The sequence below is a fragment of the Urocitellus parryii genome, chromosome 9 (assembly GCF_045843805.1).
Source record: "Urocitellus parryii isolate mUroPar1 chromosome 9, mUroPar1.hap1, whole genome shotgun sequence".
NCBI lineage: Eukaryota > Metazoa > Chordata > Mammalia > Rodentia > Sciuridae > Urocitellus > Urocitellus parryii.
This window is the reverse complement of record NC_135539.1, coordinates 59,415,185-59,428,163: the sequence shown is the minus strand read 5'-3', so window position 1 is coordinate 59,428,163 and position 12,979 is coordinate 59,415,185. Positions and strand designations below refer to the sequence as shown.

General features: G+C 35.4%; 1 protein-coding gene across 1 annotated transcript in view; it reads left to right on the top strand.

Moving 5' to 3' along the window:
- The window catches only part of Cubn (cubilin), a 280,054-nt gene that overhangs the window by 30,138 nt on the left and 236,937 nt on the right, over positions 1-12,979 (top strand). Inside the window, exons 15-17 of the mRNA XM_026408130.2 lie at positions 4,001-4,182; positions 5,990-6,152; positions 7,937-8,127. Coding sequence (XP_026263915.2) covers positions 4,001-4,182; positions 5,990-6,152; positions 7,937-8,127 — 536 coding nt within the window. The remainder of the gene's footprint in view (positions 1-4,000; positions 4,183-5,989; positions 6,153-7,936; positions 8,128-12,979) is intronic.

Genomic DNA, 12,979 nt, shown 5'->3' with positions numbered 1-12,979 from the left:
TACACCATCATTCCTACCCCCCTGCCCCCTCCCTTTCCCTCCCTCCCCTTTGCCCTATCCAAAGTTCCTCCTTTCCTCCCAGGCTCCCTTCTCCATTATCAAATATTTATTTCTTACACCTAGGTTTAATTGGAATTATGATAAGAATGGCATTGAATCTGTAAATCACTTTGGATAGTGTGGACATTTTGATAATATTAATTCTTCTAATCAATGAACATAGGTATCTTTCCAAGTATTTGTGTCTTATTACAATTCTTTTATCAACATTTTCTGATTTTTATTGTACAGATCTTTCACATTTTTGGTTAAATTCATTCCACATACTTTTTTGGATGCTATTATAAACGGTATTGTTTTCTTAATTGCTTTTTTTGATAGTTCATTGTTGCTGTACAGAAATGAAACTGATTTTTGTACCCTGAAACTGTACTGAGATAGTTTGTCACCTTATTTAATTATTGGTTCTAAAGTGGCTTTTATTTATTTTTTAGTCTCTAAGGTTTTTATATGTAACATTATGTCATTTGCAAACAGACAATTTTACATTTTACATCTCATCAGTTTTCTTCAACCTAAGGAACATCTTTCACTCTTTCAAATGCAAACTGTCTACCACTGACATATTCTCTCAGCTCTTGATGGTCTGGGAATGAATTTTTTCCTTTTAGTTTTTGAAGAAAATTATCACATATAGCATTCTAGGTTGACAGTTTACTTTCTATCAGCCATTTAGACATAGCATTTCATTGTCTTCTGACTTGCCTGATTTCTCTTTGAAGAATCACCAATAATTTTTATGTTGTTTCCTCTGAGTATAGTATATCTTTTCCCTGTCTCTGTTTCTGCCTTTTTGCTTTTCTTCCTTGCCTTTTTTTGGTGTTAATTTGGGGTTTGATTATGAGCTCTCTATGTTAATTTTTCCTGGTCTTTATTCTGCTTGGGAGTCATTTTGAGTTTTGAGTCTGAGTTGATTTCCTTTACTCACTTAGAAAATTGTCAGCCAATATTTATTCAAACATTGCCTTTGTCATTTTCTTCTTTTTCCCTTTTGGAATTGAAATGACACATGCAGTAAGGTTATGACTCTGTCTCACAATTCTCATATTTCTATATCCTCCCCTTCCAATTTTTTTCACTCTTTATGCTATTTGATTATTTTGTTTTGAAATGTCTTTAGGTACTTTAATCCTGTCTTCTGCTATGTCCAATCTGATGTTTAAAAATGCTCACCACGTAAAGACTTCTTGATTTCAGATGTTATAGTTTTCATTTCTAGGTTCTTTTAAGATAGATTCTCATTTTCTATTGAAATTCTTCATCAGCATCTATTTTGTCAATCTTTTCCTCTAAATTTCTTCATAGGTACTAGAGAGTCATTGTGGGGTAGCTCTAATATCTGAGTTGTTTCTGGCTCAGATTGCCTGTTTTATTTGTTTATTATCAGTTCCTATTTTTCCTAATTCCTCACAGGCATGGTAAATTTCTGTTGTGTATAGCGTGGGGTTCGAGATTATATTAAATTCTTCTCAAAAGGGTTGGGATTTTTCTGGTAGGCAGTTATGTTACTGACAGATCACTTTGATCAAAGCAAGTCTTGAATTTATAGACTATTTCTTCTCAGGTTGTTCTTCCTATTAAAAAAGCCTCTCTTGGGCTGGGGCTGTGAATCAGTGGTAGAGAGCCAGCCTCACATGTGTGAGGCACTGGGGTTCGATCCTCAACACTACATAAAAATAGAGATATTGCGTCCACCTACAACTAAAAAAAAATTCAAAAAAATAAAAATTTAAAAAAAATTATTAAAAACCTTCTCTTTATGTTTCCTCTAATGGTTTTAGCAATCCTTAGTTTCATTGTTTAGATTAGTTATTCATGACAAAATAATATTCTAATTTTGTCATTTCTTATTTATTTAGTCTTTGAAGTTCTCCAATGGAATAAATCTTTTCCATATCAACTATTTGTTATTTCCACATACATATCATATAGGAAATGTAGGATAAATTCTTGATCCTTTCATTATCCCCTGGGTATTCAAGTTAATGACTTAGTTCCCTAGCTTTCTTTAAAATGATCAATTAATTATTTTTCCATTTTATTTTGTTTTGGTATCTATGAATTAATTTTTTTGCTTATATTTGACATGCTTTAATCCTTTCTGACTTTAAATAATGTTCAATTTTTCCATATTTTTTTAGTGAGTATTTTTTCTAGTTAGTTTCTCAGGCTTTTTGGTCAAATTACCTCTGAAAGTTTACTTTCTGTTTTGAAAAGATGTTCCAGGCCTTCCTATACATTTATTGTCTTGGACTAGAACCAACTAGTGCCCTAAAGAGATTTTACTCTTTCAATAGGAAATGATATTTAGAGCCCAGTGCCTTGTTGCTAGGGGTGCCTACTGTTGCTAGGTGAGTCTGTCTCTATACCTTTCAGGAATCAGAAGTAGAAAATACTTTTTTCAGTTTTTTAAAATTAATTTTTAAATTTGTTTTAATTAGTTATACATTACAGTAGGATGCATTTATGTACTTTGATATGTCAGACATAGATGGGATATAATTTTTCATTTTTCTGAGTATACATGTTGCAGAATCATATTGGTCATGTACTCACAGTGTTCTTACAACATATTGGAATATTGATATTATAGGGTTTCATTTTCACTTTACATTGAACCTCTTCTCTCATATACTAAAAATTTTGGTTCCCAAGAACATTAACATGTTATCTATATACATACTTAATTCCACAACTTTTCAAAAATAATAGTTCCGATATTATTATGAATAACATAATTGAAAATCATCTAATATATTATCATTGTTATTTTATACTTGAGATACATTTTACTTGGGACATATAGTCAAATTACAGTGTTTTAAAGTCTCATATTTCTACTCTTCACAGTTAACTTGTCAGTTCAACGAAGTTATTAAATTGGTCCCATTTTGCTTATGATTTTAGAGATTTCTTTTCTTATTTATATTACATTTTACTTTATGATTATTTAAAGCCTGTTCATAGTGCCAAAACCAAATCAAAACTCATGGTTGATGTAAAGAAGTCTAACTTCCAACCCTCTCCCTTCCACCCTATTCTTTCCTCCCTTAAGTAACTGTTCAGATTCATCCCTCAATATAAAAACTTAAGCAAATAATCATATTTTTTTCTCTTAGATAAAAGGTGGCATGCTGTCCACAGAGGTTGCATAATTTGAGTATGTGTAAAGTGTCATTTTCGTTTAACATACTTACTGAAGTCTATATTATTTAGTATTTCCATTTTTTAATTTTACAGTAGCATTTACTATAATTCACCACAAATTCTTTGTTAAATAAATGTGGGTATTAATAAAAAAAAAGATTCTTCCAGTCATTGCTCAGCCAGTTAAGGAGCTGTGGTGTAAAGGGGTGGTAGTGGGGTCAGTTTCACAAAGTCTGGCTCAGTTCCCTATTTGCTCCATTCCTGGGCCAATGGCTTAATCACCATTCACGTTTGAATGTCTTCATTTGTAAAATGAATGACTTCACTATAAGGTGGTGTTAAGGAACCTTCTCACATGAAAATTTTATGTTGCTTAATTATCTTAAAATATAAAGTAATCTGAATTGTTGAAACACATAGGGACCAATAGAAATTCCAGTTTTCTCAAAGTTAATATATAGAAATAAATCTCTTGAGCGGTGAAAGATATGAATTTTCATTCCCATTATTCACCCCTCTGAGGGTTCAGCACCATATTTTAATTGTATTACTGTATGATGGCTTATAAGCATAGAACAGCATATGGGTGATTCATGTATTTATTAGTTGGTACTTCTAGATTTATAACTTTATGAAACTGGAAAACTGAAGGTCTTGTTTAATTTATGAGGGTATCCAAAACTGCTCATAGTTATTTAAATGAAGTTTAGATTCTTATAGCAGTGGCTGTGACAATTCTACATGAATTATAACTTGTATACAAATGTAAAGTTATTGTCCCCTCTTGTTTTAGAGTGTGGAGGTACAGTGACTGGTACTTATGGTTCTATCAAGTCTCCAGGGTATCCTGGAAACTACCCCCCAGGAAGAGATTGTGTGTGGCATGTTTTAACAAGTCCTGGACTCCTGATAACATTTGCTTTTGGGACCTTGAGCCTGGAGGACCACGATGATTGTAGCAAAGATTACCTGGAGGTAAACAATCATATTTAGAGAGAACATATTATGGTTAGGACTCAGGGCACTGTGGTTTACTGATGCCCGTGAATGACCCCAATTCATTAGCGGTAATTAGATATTTTTCTCAATAGGCAGCCAATGTCTAAGTCTTGCTAGGTCCCTATTCTCATTTCTATGGATTTTTTTGCTGCTGCTTCTGGGTTCCATTTAAATCTGGGAAATAGATTGCCTTGCCTTCCTCTGTCCTTTGCTGGAAATACAGGCCCCTGGTGGGGTAATAGCAGAATTAATGAAATAAACACTAAGTAATGGTGTCTCCTCCAATGCAGATTCAGTTCTTCCGTTGTCATGGTAAACCAGCAGGGTATTTCACAACTTGAATATAGTGTTTCATGAAGAAAAATAAGTTTAATAGGGACTGCATTGAAATGAGTTGATAAGTGGTAAATCTTACTGAAAACTAAGGAAAATTATTTGGGAGAAGTCAGGCTGAGCCCCACCTGCCTCCCAAGGTTAAAATATGGAGGAGGGAAAAGGCTATTATGTTTAAATGCCCTATGCGTATAGGTACATCAAAAATGTTACTCTCCATTTGTAGACAGAATAGATCATGGAGAAGATTGAGTTCTTAGGCTGTTCGTGTATTTTTCGACACCATAAATCTCAGTACCCTTTGCAGTAGTGCTAAGAAGACAATAAGCTTTTCTGAGTCCATTAGGGAAGAGTGGAGTGCTGTGGAATTATTCATAAAGGATAGAAGGATGCAGCTGTCAAAAAGGGTCTCCACAAGTTGAAGTCATTAGTAATTTGGCAGTTGTAATATAGATCTGAAACCTTCAGAAATGACTGGAAGATCTGCTTCTCTTTGGAAAATTTTAGCAAAATAACCTTTTCAATGTTGACAGGAAAAAGTGAATTATCTGAAATTCATATTCAATAAATTCCATTAAGTTAAATCAGAAGCTTTTAAAAATTCCAATATGTTAATTCCTAGGTAGCGTGTATTAGAAAGTATCAATCATTTGGACAATATTGAAATGTCTCTCATTTACTACCAAGCTACAATTTTCAAGGAACAAGATCAATATAAAAATAAAATCCTATAAATTTGCTGCCAATGGAAAAAAATAATCTGAATGGATGAAATTAACCACATAAAAATATGTTTTTAGCTCATTCCCTCCTTGGTGTTTGACACAATACAGACTGTGCAATGACAACAGGACATAAAGAGGCCAACACAATTATCTAATGTAGTAACAACCAACAATTAAAAACATCTAAGAAAATAGTGGCACTATTGTGGTATTTAATTACTATCAAATTGCACTTTTTAAATTCATTAAGCCATCTCTATGTCATGTCCAATAAGACTGTACTTCCTTTTCTATTGTGCATCAGTTGACATCAGTAGCATTTCTCCTCTTTTTTTCTTTACACATATTCATGTTCTTCTTCTAGATCACTGGGATTTTATCATTTAAAAGCAAATACCTGGGGATGGGGAAGGATGAGGAATCTAGGAAAGAAAACACTGACATTAGTAACATCGTGAGAAAATTCCAAATTATGTGTAATTTTAGCCCTGGTGTTGACATTTAGATAGAAGATGAGGCATCTGAGGTAACAGGGGAAAAATGTTGTTTACTGAACCCCAACCATGTGTTAGTTCTTTGTGTGGGAGAAAGGGAGACTCCTTGGAGTTATCAATTTTAAATGAAAGATTTTCTGTAGGTAATGTACAGAATGCCTTTGTTTTTTTAAGTTGGCCATTTTGACCTTAATGATTTACTCTTTTTTTTTTTTTTTTTTTTTTTTTCAGATTCGAGATGGTCCTTTGCATCAGGACCCTGTTCTCGGGAAGTTCTGTACCACACTCTCTGTCCCACCGCTCCAGACGACAGGTCCCTTTGCCAGAATCCGTTTCCATTCTGACCGCCTAATTAATGACCAAGGCTTCCATATCACCTACTTAACATCACCTTGTAAGTACCCTACCTTTGGGAACTTCATACACTTTTAAAGGATGATGCTATGGTTTATAGCCATTTTATATTTTAAGGTGGTACTGAAGATGACTTTCTTAGACCAGTGAAGGGACTTTGTATTTCTCCCATAGCTCCAGACTTCTTCTTCTTCTTCTTTTTTTATCTTTCCCATGCTCTGTTATTAATACTGCAATACTCCTTAGTCCCTAAATTCTTGGACCCACAATCATGACAGAGATGAACGAGCACCTAATATTCAGTACTTCAGAGCCTCGGTTCTCTAATGTTTGATATTTTGTTGTGAGAAAAGTTGTTCATGTGAGTAATGGGAGTCTATCTGGGGTTGTGTCTGATTTTATCCTTGGATCAAGTCTAGCTGTACAAGAGCTGGTGTTCAGGACTGCAGTGTCCTAGGCCCCTGGAGTTTCACTTCTAGTGAAATATTGTTACTTACTATGTCCTCAGTTGCACTGATACCTTAAAATAAACTAATAACAAAACAAATTAAATGCTCTCTGCTTTTATTCTTAGGGCTGGAGACACGTTCATGACAGCATCATTGTGTCCTTTTGAGAATTCCTAGAAAAAATACCTTTTAAGTCTCAGTATCAGGAAGAGTTATGATGAATATCTTCATGGGTTCCCCTTCTCCCTTTACTTTGAGGTCAAGCTGAAACTGCAGCTGACCTCCTATAACTTCCATAGCCCTTACAATTATTTTCTATGCTTCTCCACCATCCCTCTGGCCACCTGTGGCTGTTTTAATTTTTCCTTTAATCTGCTTTATTTATGTGGTTATGTATTTTATTTTGTTGCGATATATTATAAACTCCTGTCTTTGGAATGAAGCAGAGCATTTATTTATTTAAAATGTATCTATTTTAATTAGGTATATATGACAGCAGAATGCATTTTGATTCATTGTACACAATTGCAGCACAACTTTTCATTTCTCTGTACAGAATGTACCATATGTGCAGTCATACATGTACCTAGGGTAATAATGTCCATCACATTCCACCATCTTTCCTGCCCCCATATCCCCTCTTCTCCCCTCCCTCACCTTTTCCCAAAGTTCCTCCATTTTTTCCCATGTCCTCCCCCATTATCGACCAGCATCCACTTCTCAGAGAGAACATTCGGCCTTTGTTGTTTTTGGGATTGGCTTACTTCAGTTAGCATGATATTCTCCATCTCCATTCATTCACCAAATGCTGTAATCTTATTGTCTTTTAATGCTGAGTAATATTCTGTTGTGTATATATACCAATTATATATATTCTGTTGTGTATATATATATATATATATATATATATATATATATATATATTATCCATTTCTCTCCTGAAGGGTGTCTAAGTTGCTTCCACCATTTAGCTATTGTGAATTGAGCTGCTATAAACATTGATGTGGCTGCGCTACTAGAGTATGCTTATTTTAAGTTCTTTGGGTAGAGACTGAGGAGTGGGATAGCTGGGTCAAATGGTGGTTCCATTTGTACTGACGTATTTGAAAAGCAATTTGTAGGAAAGAACAGTGGATTGGAAGTTTGATCACGCATATGTACATTTATTTCTTTAGGCACTGCAGGGACATCTGGCAAACTTTTCAAACAGAAAATCTTATAGTGAGAGGCACAAGCCTGTACAGCATGAATTAAGTGGGTATTTTTGGAGTGTGTAGGTGTGTGTCTAGTTTCTTTTTTAATGGATCCAATGACTGGGACCCACAACAAAAGCCATCCACATGACCCTTCCTTCTCTCTTCTCTGTTCTCTTCAGCGGATCTGCAGTGTGGAGGGCTCTACACCGAGCCAGAAGGCGAGATCCTCCTTCCTGATTTGTCTGGGCCTTTTGCTCACAAAAGACAATGCATCTACTCTATAGAGCAGCCTCAGGGAGAGCAAATACAAATTAACTTCACCCATGTGGAGCTGGAAGGCCAGAGCAGCTGTTCTCAGCGTTACATTGAGGTAACTTTTAGCATCCAATTGCCCTCAGATGATTTTCATCAACATGTTAATCTTCTATAGGGTGGTGGTCTTCAAATGGTTCCAGACCAGCAGCATCCAACCCCACAAGAGATGATGTTAGAAATGCCATTGTATACCCTATCCCTGCCCTACCCTAGGATCTGGACTTGGTTGAGCAAGTTCATTGACCATGGCACCATAGCAATATATATTTTTAAATCCAGAAGAATTTATTTCAGGTGGTGAAGCAAATGGGTCTATTCAGTTTCTCTAGGGATGGAGGCCCATTAGGGGATTCTGATACAGGCTAGAGTTTAAGAACAACTGTTCTAGAGAATATGAAAGAAACTGCCTAAAAACAGACCTACAGATGATAAAACAAGATTAGTAAGGAAATCAAGAAAGAACTAAGAGAAAAGCTGAGGCTAGAAATGCATAATGATGCTAAATCACGTCTACTAAACCAAGCTCTGATCACTAAGGTACATGCCAATAAGTAAGGCTAATGGGATTTGCTAAAAGAGTAAATCCCTATGGAGTAAATTTCCTACAGAGATTATGTACGATAATGTTATGCTGGAGGGAAGTGGAACTAGAGAAATTTAGGGATTTGCCCAGGTGGCCTGGCTAGTCAGTGACAAAGAGTTCAGTTAAAATTGTCAAAGGTTCGACATTCTCCTTCCTTCATCCTGCTTGTTCTCAAATGTTGACTTAAGTGTGTGTGATGGTTGTGAAATGGGTCTGCCTAAACCAAAACCAGGCAGTTTTTGTTTACGGGACCAGTGACTTCTTTTGGTTAATTATTGGTCAAGCCACAAATTGAAGTACGGGACAAGAGAAACAAAACATTTTTTGTTGGGCATGATCATTTTATTTAAATTCAGAGAAGCCTTTACAATTTTGTTTGCTTATGTAAGTAAAACCAATTTATTTTTCCAGGAAAATTTTATATGACCTCCTGACTTCTTAACTCCATTTAGACAGAGAAAACATAGAACTTTACCCTGGGATCTGGACTTTGTTGAGCAAGTACATTGACCATGACATCATGGCAATATATATTTTTACAACCAGAAATTTTTATTTCAGGTGGTGAGGTGAATTCAATTTAAGTTTTTTTTTTATCTCTCATAAAATACATTAATACTGTGGAACAATTCTAAATAATTTTCTTAAATAAAAGTAACATGTCCAACATTAGTTTTTTTTTTAATTTGAGAACAGTTAAAATACTCATAATTAGAGAGCACTTACTATGCACCTGGTGCTGTTCCAAGATTTTAATATAGGATGATAAATTTAGATAAAGATAACTGTCTGCTTACTGCACACCATGTCTGGTAGGTGCTCTATAGAAGTTAATTCATTGAATCATCACATTGTCTTTCTGATTTTAATCTCAGGAATCTGAGGCCCAGTGCAGGTAAGTTACTTGCCCACAGTTAAATGTCCGGCAAGTCGTAAATATGGGATTTAAATTTAAATGTTCTCAGTGTACTGACCTCAAAAAAAAAAAAAAAAGAACAGAAATGCAATGGTGCAATTTTGCCTACAAGAGACATCTCATGTTTTCTAGGAAAGACTGTCTCATGAATTTCCCAATTCCTAACTGGTAGTCTGATCACAGGATGAAATGTGAAGCCAGGCTCAATGGTTTTCTGAGGTTGGAAAGGAAGTCACTAATAATCAGGAAAATTTGTGCACCTTTCTGCTAGATTCTTTTTTTTAAATATTCTTTAGTTATATATAGACGCAGTATCTTTATTTTGTTCATTTACTTTTATGTGGTGCTGAGGATCGAACCCAGTGCCTCACAGGTGGGAGGCGAGCGCTCTACCTCCCAGCCGCACCCCAGCCGCCTCTGCTAGATTCTTCATAGTGGTTGTAACATCTAGGGAGCTGTCAGAGCATCTGCAAAGATACATTCCCCTTGCTGTGAAGATAATTTTCACTGAATTTCAGTGAGGAGTTACATGAACTCCTCTGAAATATTCTGGAAAGTTATCAGGAAAAAAAACATCAAGACGACATTCAAAGATGTAATTTTGTAGAAAATAAAATTATGGCATTTGCAAGTAACTGGATGCAGTTGGAGAATATCCATGTTAAGCGAAGTAATCCAATCCCATAAAACCAAAGGCCAAATGTTTTCTCTGATATGTGGACACTGATCCATCCATAATGAGGGAGGATCATGGGAAGAATAAAAGAGCTTTGGATTGGGCAAAGGTGGGGAGGAGAGGGGGCATGGGGACAGCAAAGATGGTGGAATGAGACAGACATCGTTATCCTAGCTATGATGTATGATTGCACAAATGGTGTGACTCTACATCACATACAACCAGAGAAATGAAAAACTGTGCTCCATGTGTACAATGAATTGAAATGCACTCTGCTGTCGTGTATAAATAATTAGAACAAACTTAAAAAAGATTTAATGTAAATTAAACTGGCAGAATGTGCTAAGCAAGATGCTAAGCAAATCAGTGTAGCTAGAATGGGGTTGGAGTTAACTCATCTGAGCTTTAGTTCTGTAACGAAATAACTATACAACTTTGGACAATTCTATATATGAATATTTTAGTTCCTACTTTGATAAGATGCCATACCTATTCCTCTAATCTTCGTGAGGATAAAATTAAGGGAATGAATCAGGAAACAAAGTTGAAAAATTAAAAACATTATACAAATGCAAGGTTTTCTAGACCAAATCATGCCTTGAATTTGCCAGTTCAGAGACAGTCAATGAGCTCTTTCATGGTTGGCCAAAGAGACATCTATATTCTGGTGTGTTCACATACACACAAGGGCTTGATAAAATTTTCCTCAAGGGTTGATAGAAAAACTCTACTATTCAGAAGGACAAGTCATGTGGAATGATTTGAATAGCTGAGTAAACTTTTCTGTTATATCCATGACCAACCCAAAAGAATGTGTATGATCAATGTATAGAATTTTAGCATCAGTTCAGGCCTTAGATCTAAAGTCATCTAATCTAAATCACCAATGGTGTAAATAATGAAATTGAGTCCTACAAAGCCAGGTATGGTGGTGCATGCCTGTAATCCCTTCCGGCAGCTTGGGAGGCTGAGGCAGAAGGATTTTGAGTTCAAAGACAACCTCAGCAAAAGCGAGGTGATAAACAACTCTGTGAGACCCTGTCTCTAAATAAAATACAAAATAAGGCTAGGGATGTGACTCAGTGGTCAGGTGCCCCTGAGTTCAATCCCCAGTACCAAAAGAAAAAATGAAAAAAGTCAAACTCTAGTTTTGTCAAAATAGGGCATAGATGTTCCTTTTTGGTATTCTAGATAAATAAATGTTGAATGAGATCAAAGATCTTATCATTAAATCATCTCTATTCATTAGGAAAAATTGTGAGCTAAACATTGTTTTTTTCAGTACGTTTACTACTCTTGATGTTCTTTAGACAGTGATCATGGAAGTAAGTGATGCAGAAATCAAATTTAAATGATATTGTTTTGAGATTTAAAGTATTGCTCCCCAAGGTAGTTGTTTCATTTTTTAAAGCTATGCTTTAAAAGTGAAAAATTTAAGAAAGCAAATAAAAGAAAAGGAAGATGGTATTACAGATACTTTGTTCGTTTAGAGGGGAGATGACTTTGTCATTAATAATTCCACTTAAGAGAGAAAGCAGACCACCTAAAAATTTACAAAGAATGAAGAACAAAGAGGTAATTTTGGAGAAATATGGGGGAATAATAATAAGGAGTTTTCTTGTGAATAGATGCACTCCTGAGAACCCCAGATCCTCTTCTTATGTGGTTGGAGATGCTTTGTTGCCGTGCAACATATCTTTAGATGAATATTAAGTTAGCATTTTCCAGTGTATGTCTTTCATGAAAACTGTGGGTTTGAAAGACTTTTTGCTTTGCAAGAGAGCTCCATAAGCATGATCTGAAAATAAAATTTAACTACAAAAGATAATAGATTTGGTATTGCCTAGACATGATGTAGCACATCTTTCTTTTTCTTTTTTTAAGATAAGGAGCACATATTTATGTATCATTGCCTTGATTTATCTCTCTCTCAGCTGAAGTTTCTACCTCTAAAAACACATATTTGCCCATAGAAGATGTGATATGGCTACAAAAGAATAAGGACAAGAAAAGATCAACTTTTAGTTCATCTCTTTTTGTGTGAGAATGTTTTAAATAGTACAGAACAGTTCAATGCATGTGACTGATGCCTTGTTGCAGAATAAAAAGCAGCCCCTCTCCTGAATATTTCATAAGTGATTTAAGCTATTGGACACATAAGATAGTGATGAAAGTTTAATTTTTATGTCCAGAGAATCCAAGTTGCAGACTGAATAATAACTCAGAAGTCTGTAGGATATTAAGGATGAAGCTTGAGGTAGGAGGTAGAGGAAAATCCGTAGAATAATTCACGCCATCAGATTTCCCTGGCCCATCCCCAACCATCTACCCTCTGCCCCACTCAGGGAGGGAATTCTACAAGGGAGGCCAATGAGGGAGGGAGAGAGAAGTGCCTTTTGGAAAACAGCAAGGATTTTTTTTTTTTTGAGAGAGAGAGAGAGAGAGAGAGAATTTTAATATTTATTTTTTAGTTTTTGGTGGACACAACATCTTTGTTGGTATGTGGTGCTGAGGATTGAACCCGGGCCCCACGTATTCCAGGCGAGCGCGCTACCGCTTGAGCCACGTCCCCAGCCCCAAACAGCAAGGATTTTGTGGGAGGTGTTCCTTCTTAGACGTGGAAAACAACAAAAAATAAATGACATAAAAAAGTTGAAAATATATTAATTAATAAGATAGGATGGAATAAGCTATATTGAATTTGGTTTCTGGGAATCTAGGAACATACCTAT